Genomic DNA, 24,281 nt, shown 5'->3' with positions numbered 1-24,281 from the left:
AATACCTCTATATTCTAATGGCAATCATTGCTAGTGTTTGTTAAATAACAGGGGCCTCTCTGTCTCTCCACCACTTTAGCAAACAAAGTGCATTTTCATGTCGGGACACCAATGTGATTCAGTCAGGAGAGAAACTCATACAGGATCAGACAAAAATGAAATTGAAATTCAGAAATTGATGTATTACAATCCCCCTCACTGTCTTCGCTCTAGGTACAAAATTCGGTGGGACAAACAATCTGTGAAATATCTAGGTATTCTATTACCGACAGATTTATCCAAATTAGAAGAGTTAAATTATGACCCTCTCAGGAGGGGTATAATGGCTGATATTGATAGATGGAATTTAATTCCATATTTAAATCTGAGTTCACGCATAGAATCTGTAAAGATGAATGTATTACCAAGGCTTTTATATTTGTTTTTGTCAGTCCCTATCTCAAAACCAGAACAGTTCTTCTCTGACTGGGATAAAGTTATATCCAGATTTATTTGGGCAGGGAAAAAACCTAGAGTGAGGCTCAAGACATTACAACTACCAAAGGAAAGAGGGGGATTGGCCCTTCCATGTTTGAGAGATTATTATAGAGCAGCTCAAATCCGACCATTGATTGGATGGTGTAAGCCAAGTTACAAATCAAGATGGAAAGATATAGAGGGTTCAATGGGAAGGGGTCTACCTATTAACATGTTGGTGGGAGACCCATCCTTGGTCAAACACTTGTCGGATCCTCAGAATGTGATGATAACAGGTTCATTGAAGGTGTGGTGTGAAATAATTAGGAGATATAAACTGAAGGACAAGATTGGAATTCTCAAATGGTTTGCATATGATTCAGACTTCAGACCTAGTACACATGACATGAGGTTTAGAGGTTGGATTGGGAATGGCCTCTCTGCATATTGTACTCTTTTAAAACAGGGTAATGTGATGAGCTTCCAGGACCTGAAAGACAAATTTAATTTACAGAATCAGGACCTTTTTAGGTACCTACAAATCAGAGACTTTATAAATAGAAGGCTATTAAGAAGAGAAGATGCAACAGGAGTAGAGATAATTAAGATTTTCCAAAATGCGTATGCAGGCTCTACTTATCAAAAGATAGTTTCAAATGTATATGTAGTGCTTCAAAACATGAAAGGAGATAATACTCTGAATATTAAAGCAAGATGGGAAGCAGAGGGCAACCTTACTATATCAGCAGAAGAATGGGAAAGAATATGTAAACATCAGTGGAAAATGAGTAGTTCCCCCACATGGAGAGAATTCAGCTGGAAAAATGTGAGTCGTTTCTTTTGCACTCCAGCCCAGAAAAGACATTACACGTATCAGTCGGACTGTTGGAGACTCTGTGGGGAGACATTGGCAAATCATTTTCATGTGTTCTGGAGTTGCCCTTCTGTGGTTCCATTTTGGAGAAGTGTCCACAGTGTCCTGGAAGCAGTTTTTGGGGTTGACATCCCTTTTGATTTTAAAACCATGTATCTTGCAGATCTGGAGGGACTTCAATTTGTAAAGCAGGATCAGTATCTATTGAGGGTATTGCTGGTGGCATCCAAAAAAGCCTTAACAAAAAAGTGGCTTACAAATGTAATACCAACTATAAATGAATGGATTGATTTAATCTATAGTATATTTATTATGGAGAGAATTACATTCAGCTTCAGAGGTCAAGTTGAAGTCTTCACAGATAACTGGTTTAGATGGATTGCTCATGTTTCTACCATAAGACCTGATTTTGTATAGTTTCAGTTAGACCTGTTTAACCTGTGTATATATATGCACCTGTTTGAGGTACTTATGTATTATGAATGATCATCGATCGAGAAGAGAGGCAGACATCTCCCCTTGTGTGTATTGTTCGTATATTGTCTTGTTTTGTTTTCGGTTGTATGTAGTGTCAATTGTCAGTCGTTTCGTTGTCATGTATGTTTGATTAAAATTCAATAAAACGTAAATTGAAAAAAAAAAGAAATTCAGAAATTGAAGCTCATAAATGGGTACTCTCTCCCAATTGGATGATATTGGCAACCCACCTATTTTCTGTTGATTACAGAGCTGGAGGCGGTGAAAACCCACACCACTTTGCCTCTGGATATAGTCAATTCAACAAGCATTCAGCTGCATGCCTCATGCCAATCCGAAAAGAAAAACAAATCCCCAATATATTATGTCTTGTTGTGTGTTGATTGACATGACTTACCTGGGTGAGGTATGCAGCCTCAGCACGTGCACTGGAGAAGCTGAAGAAGACAGAACATTACGGGCCATCATTGATTATTTTATACTCCTGTGTCTTGCCATGCACTCACTACACACACAAGCATGCACACTTGCGTGCACACACACATACGCACACAATAATGGTGAGACTAACGGCCGCTTCAGTCGAGACAACTCATAAATTGAGTTAAAATATTTCTAATGAATATTAGTAGTATTCTGATGGAGCCATCTACATCTCTCCTACCACATAGGCGTGTGGACTCAGTGGTGGGGGGGTTGAGTAGCAATCTAATAAAGACCAGCAGCAGCAGAGCAAAGCAACAGTGCACACACAGCAAACAAGGCACCAGCACAAACAGCACGCAAGGAATGAACAATGCAAACGTATTAAATATGGCACTAAATTAGTAAAGAATGTGATTGGTTGAGAACAGAAGCATGGAGCCAGCGTTGAGTTGAGCATGAGTTTCCTGACTGAACTTGTCCTTCATCAGGGTTTAACAATATCTAGGGTTCCAAATGGACCCTTACATGTCTGTAACTCTGAGACCCCCTTTCCACCGGTTGGTTCCCAATGGGAACCGGTTCAGTTCTTTTTGGTTCTTAGTCCATGAGCCAGAGCTCCAAAATTGGTGGGAAAAACTAGACCTATATTAAATTGTTTGTAGGATCAAAACAAGTACAACGTAAATTAATACATTGATAACCCTTCCACAGTAGTAGCTTTTTCATATTTTTGATTTTGCATATTTTCCTACATAATGCCTTATTTGCAGTTCTAGTGCCGCTAATTGTTTGATCCAGTGTTCCGCCGCTGCATAATACGCTATTCCTGCTATTTGTTTAATGCGTTTAATTCTCTGTTTTAAAATAATTAAAAAGAAACAGCGCATTTATCCGGGACCTGATGACGAGGCCGTCGCGTTATGATGACGAAACCGGAAATCAAGTCATCATCTGGGCTGCTAGGGCTTCTGGGAAATTGAGCCCAATGCAAGTGGACGGGGGGTTTGTTTGGACTACAACTTGCTCTGCACTGTGGTTTCATTTCGCATTGTCATGGCCGCTGGTGCGTCGGATCGTAACAAGACGACGGACCATTTTTTACCGGATTTTCGTGGTTGAAAGCTGCAAATACTTCAGCGTATGCTCCAAAGGTAATAAAACAATGTCGGCAGCGTTGGATATTTGATTAAAATGCGGGGAACACGGGGTGTGGCGTCAAAGTGTTAAAAAATGTAAAAGATTGTAATACAATAAATCATTGTCTTCGTGTAAGTACTCAACTGGGGAAGTTTCATGGTGATAACAATCTAATATAGGTATGGTTTTGCACACTCAATTCATAATTAACGTTCCAATTTTGGAGCTCTGGCTCATGGACTAAGAACCAAAAAGAACTGAACCGGTTCCCATTGGGAACCAACCGGTGGAAAAGGGGCCCGAGTGTACACATGGAACCAAATGGACCCTTACAGGTCTAACTCTGAGAGTGTACACATGGAACCAAATGGACCCTTACAGGTCTGTAACTCTGAGAGTGTTCACATGGAACCAAATGGACCTTTACAGGTCTGTAACTCTGAGAGTGTACAAATAGAACCAAATGGACCCTTACAGGTATGTACCTCTGAGAGTGTACACATAGAACCAAATGGACCCTTACGGGTCAATATGGCCCATTTGTACACCAAATGGACCCTTACAGGTCTGTAACTCTGAGAGTGTACAAATGGAACCAAATGGACCCTTACAGGTATGTACCTCTGAGAGTGTACACATAGAACCAAATGGACCCTTACATGTCTAACTCTGAGAGTGTACACATAGAACCAAATGGACCCTTACAGGTCTAACTCAGAGTGTACACATAGAACCAAATGGACCCTTACAGGTCTAACTCAGAGTGTACAAATGGAACCAAATGGACCCTTACAGGTAAATATGGCCCATTTGTACACCAAATGGACCCTTACAGGTCTGTAACTCAGTGTACAAATGGAACCAAATGGACCCTTACAGGTCTGTAACTCAGTGTACAAATGGAACCAAATGGACCCTTACAGGTCTGTAACTCGGTGTACAAATGGAACCAAATGGACCCTTACAGGTCTGTAACTCAGTGTACAAATGGAACCAAATGGACCCTTACAGGTCTGTAACTCAGTGTACAAATGGAACCAAATGGACCCTTACAGGTCTGTAACTCAGTGTACAAATGGAACCAAATGGACCCTTACAGGTCTGTAACTCAGTGTACAAATGGAACCAAATGGACCCTTACAGGTCTGTAACTCAGTGTACAAATGGAACCAAATGGACCCTTACAGGTCTGTAACTCAGTGCACAAATGGAACCAAATGGACCCTTACGGGTCAATATGGCTCCATTTGTACACTCAAGAGTTATGATGGTCCTTGAAAATCTAAAGTTTGAGAACCACCTGTATGACGTGAAGTTCACATTACCAGCTCTGACAGTGGCATGAACCGGCTCCGGACACGGTTCCAAATGTTATGGAACCGATTCCCGGTTCCTCAATGTTGGATCTGGGTTCCTCCGGGTCCGGATCCCAACCCTAATTCCTGCCTGAACTTGCTACTCTGTCATGTTCTCTAACCTGAAACACTTGGTGAAGCGGAGGCGGACCGCAGGGTGCCGCTGCAGCTCCAGCAGCTCCTTGGAGACGTCTTTGACACCGTAGCGGGCATAGTCGAACTCTGAGCTGGAGGCGTGGGTGTTGACCCGCTCGTGGTAGACCTGTGGATCAATAGGGGGGTGGGTTAGACAAAGAAGGAGAGGTAGAGAAACACAGAGGTAAAGTTAAAGAAAGACATCAGTATATAATACAACCGTAAATTAAAAAAAAAGCATAGAGTAGAGAAACTGCAGAGTAACAGTGTTTGTGCTTAGGGACATGGGTCTTCAGTGATTTCAGTAGGAAGGAGAGGCGTGAACCAATGATTGTTCCTCAAGTATTCAATCAATCAGTCAGACAAAATATAAGCTAAAAGAATAACAAAAAAGTCCTGTGGAAAAGAGCTCATAGCCCAGTTCATAGTTGCCAAATAAACTACCAACATCAACATATTCATCCATTTAAGTCCTTCTCCATTCTTCCAGCAGGCGGTGACACTAAGGTCTCACAGGCACTTGCCCGTCGGGCAAGTACAGGGCAGTACTTGCCCGTCGGGCAAGTACAGGGCAGTACTTGCCCTCAGGTCATGGCAACTTGTCCCCCAAAAATATCGTAAAATTTGCCCGGTTGGGCAACCTAGTAGTAAACTTCACGTGCCCAATTTTTATTTACCTGCCCCAGGCAGTCGGGCAAGCGTTAAAGGATAGTTCCATGCTAGAAGGCTTTCTTACCTTTATTTGTAGTAGTGCAAAAGCGCATTATTGGCTATTTCCCCTACCATAAGCCCTCAATGAATTGAATGGGGCATTGGGGTGCTAATTTGCTTATTTCCATCGCTCAAAAATCATTTTCTTTGTATATATCCTCTCTCATAATGTAAATAGTATCCCAAGCGACACACTTTACTACTTATTTCGATGGAAATAAGCGAATTAGCACAAAAACCCAACCCCCATTGAGGGCTTATATTAGGGGAAATAGCCAATAATGCACTTTTGCACAAAATACGACCTGGACCTCTTTGGTGGGGACGTAACAACTACAGATAAAGGTAAGAAAGCCTTCTAGCATGGAATTCTCCTTTAATGAGCTGCAGAAACAGTGTTAAATTGATGTCATAGACATCTCCAACACTAGGTACTCCAACAATAGGTACTGCCGTCATACAGCCTGACTGAAGTCATTGACTGCTCTGCAAACGTGCTGACAATGAGCACTACACAATGTATCTAATTTATCTATATAACAATACATTAAAACGTGCATCTGTCGGTGTGTGTGCTTATCCGTCCTTTGCGTATTTCGAAAACCGTGCGAAGAATCGAGGTGGTGCCAAGGACCAAGGACCTGTCCCACGGGAGTGCAGGTGAGCAACTTCATTGAAATTAATGGGTGGGAATTTCCTGGCCCCTGCTCTAGAAAATATGTACTCGGGTAAAATGAGTATTGCATAACTGAGGTTCTTGTGTGACCAACAGGTATTGCCCATGCATTTCTAATTTTGGAGACAATTACACACAATCACAATGTGATGTGACATCACTGCAAATTGCAATATGAGGTGATGTCACTGCAAATCGCAATACGAGGTGATGTCACTGCAAATCGCAATACGAGGTGATGTCACTGCCAATATAAGAGTGAGCGAAAACGTTTAACCAATGCAGTCTGCAGAGTTTGTTCCAGTTAACATTAAAGGTTTCTCACTAAAAGAATATACCAAACAATACGCAAACATGCAGATTTTTGTGAAGACCCTCACTGGCAAAACCATCACTTTGGAAGTTGAGCCAAGTGACAACATTGAGAATGTCAAAGCCAAGATCCAAGACAAGGAAGGAATTCCCCCTGACCAACAGAGGCTGATCTTTGCAGGCAAGCAACTGGAAGATGGACGCACCCTTTCTGACTACAACATCCAGAAGGAATCCACCCTCCATCTTGTTTTGCGTCTGAGGGGAGGTATGCAGATCTTTGTCAAGACACTCACTGGTAAGACCATAACTTTGGAAGTTGAACCAAGTGATAACATTGAGAATGTCAAAGCCAAGATCCAAGACAAAGAAGGAATTCCCCCTGACCAACAGAGGCTGATCTTTGCAGGCAAGCAACTGGAAGATGGACGCACCCTTTCTGACTACAACATCCAGAAGGAATCCACCCTCCATCTTGTTTTGCGTCTGAGGGGAGGTATGCAGATCTTTGTCAAGACACTAACTGGTAAGACCATCACCCTAGAAGTGGAACCAAGTGACAACATTGAGAATGTCAAAGCCAAGATCCAAGACAAGGAAGGAATTCCCCCTGACCAACAGAGGCTGATCTTTGCAGGCAAGCAACTGGAAGATGGACGCACCCTTTCTGACTACAACATCCAGAAGGAATCCACCCTCCATCTTGTTTTGCGTCTGAGGGGAGGTATGCAGATCTTTGTGAAGACACTCACTGGTAAGACCATAACTTTGGAAGTTGAACCAAGTGATAACATTGAGAATGTCAAAGCCAAGATCCAAGACAAGGAAGGAATTCCCCCTGACCAACAGAGGCTGATCTTTGCGGGCAAGCAACTGGAAGATGGACGCACCCTTTCTGACTACAACATCCAGAAGGAATCCACCCTCCATCTTGTTCTGCGTCTGAGGGGAGGTATGCAGATCTTTGTCAAGACACTCACTGGTAAGACCATTACTTTGGAGGTTGAGCCAAGTGACAACATTGAGAATGTCAAAGCCAAGATCCAAGACAAGGAAGGAATTCCCCCTGACCAACAGAGGCTGATCTTTGCAGGCAAGCAACTGGAAGATGGACGCACCCTTTCTGACTACAACATCCAGAAGGAATCCACCCTCCATCTTGTTTTGCGTCTGAGGGGAGGTATGCAGATCTTTGTCAAGACACTCACTGGTAAGACCATAACTTTGGAAGTTGAACCAAGTGATAACATTGAGAATGTCAAAGCCAAGATCCAAGACAAGGAAGGAATTCCCCCTGACCAACAGAGGCTGATCTTTGCAGGCAAGCAACTGGAAGATGGACGCACCCTTTCTGACTACAACATCCAGAAGGAATCCACCCTCCATCTTGTTTTGCGTCTGAGGGGAGGTATGCAGATCTTTGTCAAGACACTCACTGGTAAGACCATAACTTTGGAAGTTGAACCAAGTGATAACATTGAGAATGTCAAAGCCAAGATCCAAGACAAGGAAGGAATTCCCCCTGACCAACAGAGGCTGATCTTTGCGGGCAAGCAACTGGAAGATGGACGCACCCTTTCTGACTACAACATCCAGAAGGAATCCACCCTCCATCTTGTTTTGCGTCTGAGGGGTGGGCAGTAAATTCTAAAGTTTGTCAATTCTCCAACTAGCCCTGCGTTTTGAGCAGAGGGCTGCTCCTTCACCTGGGAAAGAACCAGCTTAGGTGGTTCGGGCATCTGGTTAGGAGGCCTCTCGAGCGCCTCCCTAGGGAGGTGCTCGAGGCACGTCCCACTGCAGGGAGGAGACCAAAGCACAGATGGCGGGATCACATCGACTCACTGGCTGTGGAACGCCTCGGGAACCCCCAGTCTGGAGCTCTCTGGTGGAGCTGTTGCCCCTGCGACCAGACTACGGATAAGCGGTTGAAGATGGATGGATGACAGGAGGGCCTGGGGAAGGATGTCAGGACAAACCTGAATCAATTACAATAACAAAAAGAAATGTCATTGGCAAAAAAAAAGTATAAAATAACAGCTGGCTAGCTGGCCAGATAAAAAAATGAATCTATTAAAAAATGAATATAAAATGCGGTGGCTGCCGTGGCTCACCAAGTAAGAGTGCATACCATCATGATGACATACTGTACGGTAACATGTCTTGGGTCTGATTCAACCTGAGGTCAGCTTCAGGATAAGAAAAGACCTGAGACTGGTATGCACTCTTTGTGACTCACGAGGCGCCCACCCAAAAAAAAAAGAATGTGTGCCTCTAAAAAAAACATCCCTACGTCCACGTTGTGAGAGGTGGAAGCAAGTAATGCTGACTAACAGGGCTCTGGTAAAACTGCATAGGCATTAATCACCTGTGCAGTGGAGACAACAAGACTGGGTCTGATAACAGACATTGACACTGTCCAATGATGGACGTGGATCTCAGACTTTTTGTGTCTGTCATCTATGGGGTCATCTTAAAATCGTCTTATATAAAGAATTGTGGTCCAAAAATAAACAAACTGTCTTGATGTAAAATCCCCCTATGGGGATTACAATGAAAATAAAAAGTACATGAACCCGTGGATTTAGCGATCTCTACTGAAATTGACGTCAGACTTCGGTGCTCTATAGACAAGATCTGTAGAGGGTGCAGTGGAGTAACTAAAACATGTGTTTTCTTCCCGTGTCATTTTTCTTTTTTGGCCAAAAAGTGCATTTTATACGTGAAGTAGGCTTTGAACCCCACAAACCTGTCTTTGTATTGGTGAGCAGCGAATGTGTTATTTTTATTTTTGCAGCAGTCGAGTGGTAACGGGCTATGCAGCCTGTGAAGCAAGCGCAGGAAGTTGAAAGTCCCATATCCCCCACGCGTCTCAATATTTGCCATTGACGATGCAAGGAGAAATTAGGTCAAATGTCCGCCAAATATGACGTAAATTTGTTTAATGAAGGGGGAAGTTTACGTCATGTGTAAATATGAAGTACATTTTGTCCCCACACGTCTCAATATTTGCCATCGACCATGAAAGGAGAAATTAGGTCAAATGTCCACCGAATATGACAACAACCCAAACATTAAATGCCATCGACATTGAAGGGAAAATGTACGTCATATGTAGACGAGCAAATCGGCTAACCAATCACATAAATTCAGTTGTTCATGAGATGTATAAATAATTTTTAAATAATAAAATAACAAATTAGATACATTGTGTAATATTTTTTTTTCAATCAAATGTTATCAGTATACGCAAATGTATCAGTACTAGTGCTTCGGGGAGATCTCTATGTCTGCCCTTGTTCCCTTCATGACCATATACAGTATGCGGATCCCTGATGTCATCAGCATATGCCCCTATATGGGCGAAGTGGGCATGCTCCCATTTCTGCCCATATATGGAGCCGACTGGTTTGTTTGCACCTGCCATGATAACACATTGAAGTTAGACAACACACTCCATATTTGGGCGTAGACTAGTTGCAGTGGCAACTCTTTAAGCTTACATGGTTATATGGCTGAGTCATGGTGACATGAGCATGATGTCAGAGGTCCGCCGGCCGGCCCTCCCATTAATATTAAGCCAATTTTAATATATAAAATGATATCTTTCATACCAGTGGTTCTATCCGACAACCCCATGCCTTATGCATTGCACTCCTTGTGGTCTTCGCTGATACACTGGTGCCCTTACAGGAGGTGCTAGCAAGATTCAAATGCCGGGGGGCTCCACTGAGTGCGTTGCGTTTGGACAGCGTCAAAAACATGAACCGGGGCAAATGGGCAACGCCATCCAGACGCCGCCCAAGCACAACCGCCGGCAGTGGAGCACCCTTCATCATAAAAAGAGAACATTCCCTGCAATTCCATCTACTCTGGCCTTCCGAAGAAAATTACATCCCGTTTACAATTAATACAAAACTCTGCTGCTCAACTACTGACAAATACAAAGAAACGGGACCATATAACACCAATACTAGCAGATCTGCACTGGCTGCCGGTGAGCCCCTATTTACATCCGTGAGATGCTATCCCTCCCTGAATCCGGGCGCACCCTCAGATCACCATCCGTCCCCCTATTTAAGTCACGCCTGAAAACCCACCTTTATACAGAGTGTTTTTAAACGTTAATAGCCAATTGTACATACATCCTTGTTATCGTTTTGTGTGCCATTGTCATTTTGTTTGTGTGTTTCTTGCTGTTTTTAATCTTGCTCTGTGCAGCACTTTGGAACTATGTTTTGAAAAGCGCTATACAAATAAAGTTCATATCATATCATTCCCTGCGGTGACGATGACACGATGCTGACGGACGCCTGATGGCTGCAGTGGAGCTTGGGCGTAATGTTGCTAGTGCAAGACCATCACTCTCATCTTTCAGACTGATGCGGTTATTCTATTATTAGCATTCTAGCATTATTCTAGCCACAATCGATGGTGTTGAAAGGTGCAGTAAAGATGTAAGCCCTAGAATAATAGTCAGTAGTGGAAAAAAGTACACAAATGTTTTACTTTTCACAATCTGTGCCAGGAACGTCAGGTTACGTTTTAAGCAGCATACCCTACCTGTGCCAAGACGTAAAGTTGCGTTATATAAAAAAATAAATTTGATGCACCCACGGTTATTTTTTTTTTTAATTGTCCCATATCTCTGGCAACTGCACTGGGTTTCTGTTTAACAGGTGGGGCAGATTGGGTTAAGATGTAGATGTACTCCAATACAAGTAAAAGTCCCGTATTAAAATAATTACTCAAGTAAAAGTACAAAAGTATCGGCATCAAAATGTAAGTACTAAAAGTAAGAGTGCTCATATTGCAGAATGTCCCATTTCACAAGTTCAAAAGTAATAGCCGATCTACAAGCTCTGCAAGCTCTGTGAGCTTGTAGAGCTGGCCGAAATGTATATAGGGCTGTTTAATGTATGTTTTCTAATCAAAATTAAAATCTCCAAAGTAACTATTAACTAAAGTTTTCAAATAATTGTAGTGGATCTGAGATGTAGTGGAGTAGAAGTAAAAGTATTGGAAATTAGAAATACTAGTAAAGTACAAATACCTCAAAATTGTACTTGAGTATAGTACTTCAGTAAATGTACTTATTTACTTTACACCAACCTCCGACCCTCCAGCCTATGGGGTCAGCTCAGAACCTCCGACCCTCCAGGCTAGGGGGTCAGATCAGAATATTGCCTGTCTGTGTCCCTGACTAATCAATGATCAGCATCACATTTCTTTTGCATGCTGCCAGTAGGCCAAGAAAATCAATCCCCATATACCTTTCACATTTTCTGTGAATCATTTTGTGGTGTACTTCCTAGGGGCCGAGATGGCTAGATCACAGCTGTCATATAGTCATAGCACATCATAGTACATATGTATAGCATAGTATAGTATATATGTATAGTTAATATGTATAGTGTCATTATATAGATATGTTCTAGTTACGTTCTTAGCTTACGCATGTTTCTTGATAAATGCATTTTATATATGTGATGTATTCCCATACTTTTGTTCTTGCCTAATGTAAATCGCTCTGGATTAAGAGCGTCTGCTAAATGCCTAAATTGTAAATTGTCTAGAAGAGGGCCTGTGTGTGTGTGTGTGTGTGTGTGTGTGTGTGTGTGTGTGTGTGTGTGTGTGTGTGTGTGTGTGACTACTGGATGAATCAGCGCTACATTTGTTGTGCACACCGCCAGTAAGATCATGGAAGTAAATACCAGTATACTTCTCAGTCGCTTAGACCTTCAGCAGGACAGACAAATCATCAGGACAGAAACATTTTGTCTGTCCTGATGAAGGTCTAAGCGACCAAAACGTTGACCTAATAAAGAGCAACATTTTGGCAAGTGTCTGACAGTGTGCGGGATAGTCTAAAAACCCAATTAATTACAAAAAAAAGGAATATATATTTTACAGCAAAATCATACCCATTACATTAACTTTTTGAAAACAACAAAAGTAGGCATAATCATTCAGGTAGCCAGGCAGGAAGTAAACGTCAGCGTTCGTTTTCTCATGCCAATAAAGCTCCTTTGGATTTCATTGATAAGCCACAGAAAAGACACGCTGTGATTGGCCAGTGGTCACTTGAGTGGCAGCGACGCAGCGTGCCTTCCGCACAACTGCAGCGGCCAATGAGCGGTCTATTTATAAAGAGATATATCTCTCTCTCTCTCTCTCTATGGGTAGCCTACCATAACTCCTTACCTGTGTGGTGGTGTATGCATCTCCATTGCGGTATCTGGTCACCTGCCTCGTCCTCCTCACATAGTGATAGCTTATGGCCTTCCACCAGATACAGGGCGTAGCCTGTTGGAGCCTCGTCACACGCTCCAACACTTCCTGTGTCAAACATTTAGTCAGTCAGTCATCAGTCACTATGTATTGCGTATTGCACACTTAGAAATGAGTTCAGCAATCATGCATGGGGATTGGGAGAGAGAGCTACAGTTGGAGGCCATCGATATTGTCCTTTTCTTTTTGCTGAGGTTTGCGTGATCTGCGCAAAAGGACAGTTAACCCATTTTGGGCGGGAACCCCTTTTGGTGTTTTAAACATATTATGTTATAATTTAGCTATTGAAAAATCGTGAAAATATTTATTTCAGAAAACTGGAGGATTTAGAAGGATTTTTTAAAATGTTGAGGTCAGGCCTAAATGGGTCAAATGATAAGGGACAATATCGGTGGCACCCAACTGTATACTGTGAGATACTGGCACTAGTGTTGTAACGGTTTGATAATGAAATGAACTGTTACTCTTTTTTTTAATTACAGGATAGTGACTGATCTCCTTCGACACAATTGATTTATACTGAATGACAGGAATAGCTTAATAGACATTAGACAACCAGCAAACACACTCAGTAAGAACACAGCGACGTTGTGATGAAGTTATGATAGCTTTTATCTACTCAAATGAGAAATAAAAGTACAGCCAGGTATAAACACCCACAAAATCAGATGAATGAAAACAAGTTGTCCTCAATTCGCGCAAGCACACACGTACGCCCGCTAAATTGTTTCATAAATAGGTCTGTTAGAAATGAATAATTAAAGTCTGCGTCTCGCACACGCCCGCACGCTCCTATTGTTCCTTATCGCTTCCGTAAATCCAAACGGCTCCAAACCGTGTCCCAGAACAAACGAAAACTGAAATGTCAATCCAAAAAAGTTATTCCATGAAGTTCTCCAAAAGGTAAAAGGGATCCCCAGAAACGAAGTAATCCAAAAGTAATGACTCCAAAAGAAAAAACAGTGGATCCTCGCGGGGTATAAAATAAAATATAATTTTTATATAAAATATTTGATATAAAAATAAAACTAAGACTAAATATACTGACAATTTCGTCAAATAAAAACTAGACTAAAATGTTAGGAAGGGACTAGTGGACAAGAGATCCAGTATAAGTCATTTTACAATTAGTTGCATGCTGAAAATAGCCGATCTACAACGCGTCACGCTGCGACGCGTTGTGGGCTTGTAGTCATTACGACGGCATCAAGGCCGAACAAAACAAAATCAACTGTAGATTTAGTCGACTAAAATCTTATGATATTTAGTCGACTAAAACTAGACTAACACTAAAACATTCCAGGTGACTAAAATGTGACTAAAACTAAAATCTAAATTTGTTGCCAAAAAAAAAACACTGACACACACACACACACACACACACACACACCTGGAACTCGGCGTTGGCCAGCGTGGCGGTCTTGGAGAAGCAGTGCCAGCACTCCACCAGGTAGACGACGTAGAGCATGGCGAGGAAGGCCAGCGGGATGTAGACGTAGCCGCTGGAGCACGGGCTCTCAAAGTGCAGGATGTCCCGGTAGAAGGCCGCCGAGGTGGCGCCGTCGTCACCGCCGCTGACAACGGCGACGGAGGAGGCGGCGCCGAGGACGGGCACGCGGCAGAGCGCGCACCAGGCCAGCGTGGCGAAGCAGCCGTACATCAGCAGCGTCAACAGCAAGCACTTCCAGTGGGACTCCCGGCACAGAGAGGAGGCCAGGGACTGCTGCACCGGACGCTGCTATTGTTGGCGGGGTGGGTATTAGAGAGGAGAGGAGAGGAGAGGAGAGGAGAGGAGACAGAGAAAGATGGGAGACAAGGCGAGGAGGAGAGAATAACAAGAGGAAAGGGAGGTGGAGAAAGAGAAGGAGAGATGTAAGAGGGAGAGAAGATGAGAGTAAAAGGACAGGAGAGGGAGGGAAGGAGTTTGAAAGATGAGGAGGAAACAGAAGAGGTGAAAGGGGGTTTGAATGAAGGAGAAGAAAAGAGGGAACATGTTGAACAAAGTATAGGTTAAGACACTGGGTTGCTATTAGTTAGGGAAGTCTAAGCCTGTCACAATTCTCACATAATCACCTATTCGCAATTATTTTTTGCATAATCGTCATAGTTTCGATGTTAAAAATGTTAATGTATTTGCAAAATAATTCAAAAATAGTGGAAATAGCGACACGTTTTGATCTTGTAGATCTGCCATTTCCACGAATTAATGTTTATAATGTAAGTATAAAGTAAATGTGTCATCTGCCCCGTGCAACATCTGTTTACCAAGCCTAAACGGTAATGTAATTTTCATTCATAAAATGTTCCAATGTTCAACAACAGAAACACAATTAAATCGTTAATGATCGCATAATCGTGACAGCCCTAGGGAAGTCAACACCAAATGTTGCTACTGGACAGAAGAGGATGGGGAGACGGAGCATGATGAAGAGATGAGGAACAGAGCGGAGAGGAGGAGAGGTCGGCTTAGAAAGAGGGGAAAACAGGTGATCTGTAACGGAGAGAAACGAGAAGACACGATAGCAAAGAGACACAGTAGTGATTTAGAGAGATCAAGATAAATGACCAAGGAGGTAATGACCATTGAAAACAGACTTTGGCCCTTAAAAACCTTTTTAATTAGACCTAAAGATTAAGTTCCAACAAGAAATAAATTATCAAAGGAAAGAGACAAGACAAATTAGATTAGTAAGTCAACTTGAATGAAAACTATTATTAAAAATGAATGACAATCATCAATCAATCAGAGAGAGAGAGAGAGAGAGAGAGAGAGAGAGAGAGAGAGAGAGAGAGAGAGAGAGAGAGAGAGAGAGAGAGAGAGAGGCTAAAAAGGAGGAAACAGATTAAGAGGGAGGAAAGAAAACAAAGTATATTAAGAAGAGAAATAAATAAAACACCTACAATTCTTATAATAAGTTAAATTGAAAATACAATTAAATAAAATTGTGGGAATTGGTGTTAGAGAGATATCAACGCTGACTGACAGGGCTTTCATCTCCTTAGGTAAGGTGTTCCATAATTTGGGAGCATAATTGAAGAAAGCTTCATTCATCTCAAATGTTCTTTTGGGTGGGGTGGGGCGATACATAATTATCTAGCAAGCCTGTGGTAGAGAATCTAATGGCTCATGAAGGGCAACATAAAACAACAGGGAGTCTGTGATATAGGCCAGCCCTAACCCGAGCTTTGTAAACAAGTACTTTAAACCCCATTCTGGAGGATACTGGGAGCCAGTTAAGTCTATAGCTAAAAAAAACACCTGGAGTGATGGTGTTTTTGTTAGCGGCCTAGCTAGCATCACCACATTAAACTGAAGAAAAGGGAAAGAGGAAGAAAGGCGAGTAGGTGGTTAGAAGGACGCAGAGATGGGAGTCAGGAGAGAATGCAGCACTGGCTAGTTGTTGATGTGGGAAGGTGATGTTTGAGCATTATGACAGGGTGATTGTTGCTGTGTGACTTTATGTTGATGATGGTGCCAAAGTAAGGCAAAGCTTTCATATGCCCGGACCCCCTGTGAAGGTGATTGTTGTTCTCTATCATCATCATCATCATCCTGTTTTGTAAAGGGTGTCGTATTTCCATGCTATGCTGTCTGTCTAAGTGTGTATGCAGAGGGCTTGACCATACCCTCCTACCACACATCACGCCATCATAGGATAAGTGCAGAACATAATGCGCACACACACACAGTCTCTCTCTCATCACCTATAGCTCTCCCTCTCTCTCTCCCCCTAAGTGCATAATTTGAGACAGCCGTGCGTTCATAATGAAGACATCACAGTAGTAGTACAATACACATCATATGCACACACACACACACACACACACACAAACACACACCCTGTACAGTCTACAAGCACATTCTTCAATCCTGTCTACAACAAACATGCGCGTATAGTATACATCAGACAATGACATGAGGACGTTCTTCAATACACAAGTCTTTGAGAACAAACGCACGAGCAGAATGTATTGTTAGGCACATTTGTCACTGTGTCTGTCAAATATGCACACACGCACATTCATACATAGAGTTGGACGGCGTCGTGACGCTTGCAAGCAGTGTCTGTGTGTGAATAATTTAGATGAGAACGATGCTTCCAGACCGTTCACCCAGAGCCATCAGTTGCATACAAGATCACTACTGCTGCTGCAGAGACTGTGTGGGTGTGTGTGCGTGCGTTTCGTGTCTATGCAGGCATGTGTCAGGGAAAGGGTATGAAAGAGCGATACGGACAGTGTGTATGTACGGGCATGTGTGGCTGTGCATGTGAGAGGGAGAGTGTTTAACCCATTTAGAGTAGACCTGTCAGGCCGATTCCACAAATCGTCTCGGTCAGGTGGAAACCTCATATGTCACAAAACTGAAACTTTTCAGGATTCGTTCCAACATAGCGAAAGTAGCAGATCAACAAGCTCAAAACGCGTTGCTTCGCTGCGCGCTTGTAGATATGCTACTAAAAGGTACTTTTTTGAGACGCTGTAGTGGGATCAAGTAGGGCCTTAATTTACGACAAACTCAAAAAGGTTTGAAAATGGAGATAAGAGGTTTCTGCCCGACAGCAACAAAATGTCTGTAAAAAGTAACTGGCCTAGTGGTCCAGGCGCATCATGCCACATATAGGCTCTGACCTGACAGCGTGTTGTGTGTTCAAGTCCTGTTCATGACAACCTTTGCTGCGTAACTATCACTTCACTTGTAACTATAAATAAAAGGCAAAAATCTAAAACAAAAATCTTGAAAAAAAAAAACACCCGTGTGAACAGAGTGGTGCAACTCCCCTCTCTCTCTCTCCCTCTCTCTCTCATTAGCAGGCAACAGTGCAACACTATATCTCTCTCTCTCTGCCCCTACTGGTACTCTAAACATAGTCACATAGGTTGGGACGGACATTGCTGTTCCTTGGAGTGGTTGCACCACTCAAAAAAGTAACAGGATTAAACGACTGGAGGCCTGTAGCACTTACACCCATAGTGAGAAACTTGTCACAGGAATAATCAACAACAAATTGCCACCCACACTTGACTAGGGTTGGGATTCGGAACCGGGTCCATTTCAGACCCGGTTCCGACATTGCGGATCCGGAGCCGGTTCCATCGTTTTTTTATTAACGGTTCCCCAAACGGATCTCATCAGTCGTCATTTAGCTCCGCTGTGTCTGTGCATGCATGCAAGCAGAGCCAAGTTACTGGGGTGACGTCACCCAACCTACATGAGTGAGTTAGTGGGGTCGGGGAGGATACGCCCACTATTCTGTGCATTCAGCGACCGCCGCGGAGCGACTGGGACAGTATGTTGAAGAGATCTCTAAAGTGTGGTTAACAGAGAGGGAAATTACTCTGAGGCTGAGCACGCAAGTGCAAAAAATGCGATGCTATAGTTCCCTGGCTGCAAAGGTTGTTGCAACTTGTACCAGTTGCAGTTTTGCACCACGTCCACATTGAGGAAACATCTCAAAATCAATATGCCTACACGAGTCCACAACTCACGAGAATAATCTAGGCACATCGCGTCTGTGAGCCATGCGGAAAGCCGTGCCCGCTCTCCCCGCAACTCCACCACAGCTAGCCGGCGGGGGACGAGGATGATGCAAGGCTCGTTCACTTTCCCCAGGCTAGTAACGTAATAGAAAATAAAACCACTGTCGTCTACAGAGCTTTTCATTAGGCCGCGGCGTATTGTACAACTGTTGTTAATGGTGTTAATTTAGAACGCCAATGACTCGACGTCTTTCTGTCTGATATTTTATGAATCACGTTAACTATAGTATAGAGCCAAATCAATTTGTCTGCACTTATAAGCAACTCAACTGCTTTTGATTTGGTTCTAAATTAATCGCGTGGCTGTTGAGAGCCCAGCGTTTAGGTGCATACCTCCATAGATTGATTACTTTATGAACAGTTTGCAGAAAAAAAGCACAGGAACGTAGCCTACAGTTCAATACAATAATAGTCTGCTAAAACGATTTTATAATCCAAGAAAGCACTATGGCTTGTTTCCATTAGGGTAAGGGGTCCTTCATATTAAATTAATCTGAACATTAAAGACAACATTTGTCACCACAACAATATCATTATTGCAATGTGTACTGTAGGCTATATTTAATATACAGTACAAATTGCAATATACAGTACAAATTGCAACAATGATATTGTTGTGGTGTCTAGCTGGTGGTGGTGGTGGTGAAGTTTAAATAATAGTGCCACACTGCCACCTCATAATTGTAAAGTGTATTTTCAATAATTGAATTAATGAATGTGTGTTTATTATGTACTTGGTTAGGTTAGTTATAATATAAGCATAATCTATGTCAGAAAAAAAGGGGAAAAAATAATATTAGGATCCGTTAAGGGAACCGTTAGGAACCGGAACCGTTAAGAGGGATCCGGGAAGGATCCGGAACCGTTAAAATCCTAACGAATCCCAACCCTACACTTGACCCCTTACAATTTGCGTATCGCCATAACAGATAATAATGAATAATAATAAATTGCATTTTTATACCGCTTTTCCAAGTGCTCAAAGCGCTTTACAATGGTTCATTCATTCATACATTGGGAGGTGAAGCGGCGAACAGTCGACGCCAGCGTCCTCACTTCCCACATTCACACACCAATGGTGGCGAGCTCACACAGACAGACTCATTGGAGGCAATGTACTGTAGGGTTCAGTGTCTTGCCCAAGGACACTTCGACATGTGGACAGAGGAGGAGCCGGGATTCGAACCGCCGACCCAGGGATCATTGGACGACCTGCTCTACCTCCTGAGCCACAGCCACGGATGACACGATCGCAACAGCTCTCCACACAAACCTCTCACCTGGAAAGAGAAAAGTCTTATGGTATTAAACGCTGAGCTATAGTCTATGAACAGCATTCTCACATAACAGCCCCCCCCCCCCCCATACTAGACACCGAGCTAAAGAGTCTGGGTCTGAACACAAACCTCTGCAGCTGGATCCTCAACTTCCTGACAGACAGACGTCAGGTGGTGCGTATGGGCACAACGACTTCTGACCCTCTGACCCTCAGCACAGGAGACCCCAGGGCTGTGTTCTGAGCCCCCTTCTTTACTCCCTGTACACTAGGCATGTAACGATATCGTATATCGCGAATCGCGATATATCGATATTATATCCCGATGATATGTATCGATTTATTAAAAATAAAAATCGATTTTTTTAGGGGGGGGGGCTAGTTTGTGATATGAAATGTGAGCTGTAATCATATTCCATCATATTCACATGCTTTTGGAGAGAAATGAGACACACAAATGAGTCACTTTCAGTAGTAGAGGCCTGCAGAGAGGAGCTGTATGTGTGCCCAGGTGATGGTCGTTAATTGATGCTCATTAATACATCAAGGGAGGCAATTATGTTTCTGCACTGTCAAATAGGTCTACATCTATCCTAAGATGCCACATGTTAACTCGAGCTAGGTTTAAACAAGAAAGCTTGTTTACAGTTGTTGCACATAAATTAAGTAATTTTAGATGAAAAGTAATGCTACTTTTGCAATGTAGTTAAATAAAAAATGTGAAAAAAGCTTGGGGGGGGAGATAAATCATAATTGGAAAATTGTGTCTGGAAAATAATTGTTGAAAATATCGTGAAAAATCGTATCGTGAACCTCATATCGTGATACGTATCGTGAGTTGAGTGTATCGTTACATGCCTACAAAGTGATCAAGTCCGCGGACAACACCACAGTCATAGGCCTGATCAGAAACGATGATGAAACAGCCTACAGGAGAGAAGTGGAGAACCTGGCACAATGGTGCCAGGTGAACAACCTGGCTCTCAATGTCGACAAGACAAAAGTGCTGATCTTCGACTACAGGAGACCTCCCAGAGACCACTCTCCCATCCAGATCGGCGGTGCTGCAGTGGAAAGACAGTCAGGGAGTTCAAATTCTTGGGAGTACACATCACTGAAGACCTCACCTGGGCAGTACAGGAGCGGGTGGTGAAGAAAGCACAACAACGCCTCTACTTCCTGAGAAGACTCAAGAAAGCTGGCATGGGCCCCAAAGTCCTAAAAGCTTTCTACAGAGGCACCACAGAGCATCCTGACTGGCTGCTTCACTGCCTGGTAAGGCAGTTGCACCGACCTCAACCGCAAAGCAATGCAGAGGGTTGTGCGGACAGCCGAACGCATCAGCGGATGTGATCTCCCCCCCATCGTAGCCCTGTATGACGATTGTTGTGTCAGCAAAGCTCGTGGAATTATGAAAGACCCAAGCCATCCCAACCGCAGACTGTTGCGACATGGAAAACGTTTTCGCAGTCTCAAAGCCACTGGAAACAGACTTAAAAAAAGATTCTTCCCCCGAACAATTAGATACATGAACAAACTGATAAGAACCAGAGCGAAACCGGGCAAAGGAAAACGCTGAATGTTATGCCATCTATATTATGCTGCTGCATTGTCTGTAAGGAAGCCAAACAAAAATAAGTTTTACTCTTATGTACCTGTACACAAGATGTAACAATAAAGTACAACCTTGAATGCCTACTAAATCCAGTTTACTGAAAAACCTACAATTGCTACAGGCGTGTAATGCATGTGTCGTGTACAGTATGTCTAATGGGTGTATGTGTCTACGTACTGTGTGCGTGCATGCAAGAGTTGAGAGACTCAGAAACACAATAGTCTGATAATGACAATGTGTGTAATGCAGGACGGAAAAGAAAGGCCAGGTTGATCATGTTTATGCATGCTGAGAGAGAGAGAGAGAGAGAGAGAGAGAGAGAGAGAGAGAGAGACAAGATGGGATGACACCGGAGGACACGTCCTCTCTTTCTCCCGGCCAAGTCCCCCTGTCCTGTCAGCACATCGCTATCTCCCTCCATCGCTCTCCCTTTCTCTCAATAATTCTGGCCATTTTGCCCCCCGCTGCACATCTCTCTTTCACCCGCTCAGGCTCGGCTCTATCCACCTTTATCTCTCCTTTCCGTCGTTTTCAAGTTCATGCACCCTTCTCCCTCCGTCCCTCTCGCCGTCCGTCCGTCTGTCCGTCAGCCCCCATCCTTCTCTCCTTTTCAATCACGGCCTGCCTCTCTCTGTCTGACACAGCCATACATTTACTGGTTCTCAACCAGTGGTCTGGGTTCCACCAGTAGTCCTTGGGGAGGGTTCCAGGTGGTCCCCAGCTAAATGATGGAGAGTTGGTAACCAAATGGACCCCTATAGATCTTTAACTCTTGAGCGTAAAATTATTTTACGTGAGTCCAATTATTGTTAAACATCTGCATTACTTAAAATTACCAGGTATTATTTTGAACGTTTGCCTGTTATCTCTCCTATGGTACCACATCAATACAGCATGGAATTGTGGACAAAGTCTTATCCAACGATAACAAAATATTGTAAGCTTTGAGTCCGAGAGGCTAAATCTCATCAAATAGTGGTCCCTGGCTCAAATGCAGAATAAATAATGGACCTTGATATGAAAAACGTTGAAAACCACAGATTTAAATCACAAGAATCCTCCCTCTCCCTCTCTCTCTCTCTCTCACACACACACACCTCTCTACCTCCTCTCTCTTCTGTCTTCATCCCTCTCTCACCATCGAGCAGAAGGGAGCAACCATTTGCGATCACCCCTGGCACACACGTGCGCAGCCGCACATACAGTATACACATGCACGGATGCACTCACGTGCACAGTGCCGCGTACAGACACTCTTTAGGTCCCCATTTAATAAATAAACTAGCTTGAAGGGCATATACAAGCAAACCCAACCCAGCCAACGAATGGTGGACTATCTACAGCACAGAAGGGATTAAGGGAGTGAATGTTAAAAATTAATTTTCCTGACCTGTAGTACTGCTTGTAAACAAGCCTCGTCTGGCTGACTTTGTCAGACCCAGAGATAGTGTTCAGATATCACTTGATATAGACATTCAACCAAGCAATGTCCCTCTGACAAGGCTCGCTGTTACCCGACAACATTGTGCAATTACTCAACATCAACTTAATGCAATAAACACTCAAACCACAACGAAAATGTATTTTGTTGCTTTTATATAAAAATAGAAATAAACACTCGTACACGCATACACTAAACTGTGGTTACAAACTAGACCAGCCCGTACGATGCGTGAGCTAACTAGCATGGTTCGATTACTAGGTTCGATTATTAGTATTCTTCATTGAAGCACGCAGTAGTGCAAAGCAGGTCATTTTACTGTAAACACAAAAAGAAATAGACAAAACACACCATCAACAGCAGAATGTACAAGTGACTAAAATAATCTATATAAAACGAGTACAATAAGGATGTTTCACATCCTAATAACTTTTACAGGCACATTTGTATACTACATACTGACAGACCGTCGAGGTTCACAGAGACAACAAATAAACCTGAACGACGAACGGGTCTTCGCACATGCGCACATCTACAGTACCTTGTTATGTTGAATGCACATTCCAATCCTTCATCATACACTTAAATATAAGGGAGAGAGGGGGGAGTTCATAGATGGAGTACAGTACTGTATGTGTTCAACGTGTCTCAGTGGAAACTGTCTTATGTTGTCGTGTAGAGTCAGTGTGGTGGATATGAATATACTACTCAGTACAGTAGTACCCTACCCTGTTTGTCCTGAGCAGAGAAATACACTGCAGTGCAAACCCATCAAAGTACTGAGTGACCTTGCTTTCTCTCTCTCTCTCTCTCTCTCCCCTACCTCTCTCTCTCTCTCTCCCTCTCCCCTACCTCTCTCCCTCTCCCGTCTACTGGTCTCTCATCCACTCTTTCTCCTACACCGGATGAGTAGTGTCTTCCTTTTGTCCTGGCATGTGCTTTATAAAGAAGCAACTCCTATTCAAAGCCGAAAATACGGTACGAATTCTACAAAATGCACAAAACTCATGAATGCTAAGTGCAAGAGCCAAAGAAGTGCATGTATTGCAACGTTGCCTCATCCTTCTTACATCTATACTCGTCCTCTGCCTCTCACTGGAGTCGACTCACTCGTCTGATGAGTACCGGTGTATAGCACCAATGGCCTGATAACCATGAAGGCATCTGCCAGCCTGCCACCGTCTCCTTGCATACACTTTTCCTGATTTTAACCCATTACAACCGCCTGGCTATTCTCTGTGCCGCTATGAGCTTGTAGATCTGCTGTTTGAAAATTGAAAAATACATTTTTAACTAAAATATGCTTCTGGGGTTCCCTGGAACTAAATATTGAGATTGGGGTCCACAGCTTAATAGATATACTTTTGGGGGTCCTACACATGAAAAAGATTGAGAACCAACTACATACGTTTTTCTGAAAACCGTTGAAAAGTTGTTGAATCGACCACAGGGCGTTAAAAGGTTGTTTGAGAGACACTGCTGTTGTTGTTGCTGTGGTGTGGAGGCTGGGTCACGAAATATGCATCTAGCTTTGTCAGCCGTGATCACTTCTTGTTTGGAT

At 43.1% G+C, this 24,281-nt stretch overlaps 1 protein-coding gene across 2 annotated transcripts in view; it reads right to left on the bottom strand.

The window, feature by feature from the left end:
- The window catches only part of LOC306914585 (transmembrane protein 151A-like), a 46,371-nt gene that overhangs the window by 5,817 nt on the left and 16,273 nt on the right, over positions 1 to 24,281 (bottom strand). For both annotated transcript variants that reach the window (XR_013788707.1, XM_079491701.1), the window contains exons 2-5: positions 14,238 to 14,585; positions 12,761 to 12,895; positions 4,848 to 4,987; positions 2,205 to 2,244 (exon numbers count right to left, since the gene is read on the bottom strand). Coding sequence is in view for 1 of the 2 variants with exons in the window: in XM_079491701.1 (XP_079347827.1) it covers positions 2,205 to 2,244; positions 4,848 to 4,987; positions 12,761 to 12,895; positions 14,238 to 14,585 (663 nt within the window). In the remaining variant the exon portion in view is untranslated. The remainder of the gene's footprint in view (positions 1 to 2,204; positions 2,245 to 4,847; positions 4,988 to 12,760; positions 12,896 to 14,237; positions 14,586 to 24,281) is intronic.

The sequence above is a fragment of the Electrona antarctica genome (assembly GCF_951216825.1).
Source record: "Electrona antarctica genome assembly, chromosome: 21".
In the NCBI taxonomy this organism is placed as follows: domain Eukaryota; kingdom Metazoa; phylum Chordata; class Actinopteri; order Myctophiformes; family Myctophidae; genus Electrona; species Electrona antarctica.
This window is presented reverse-complemented; position numbering and strand designations above follow the sequence as displayed.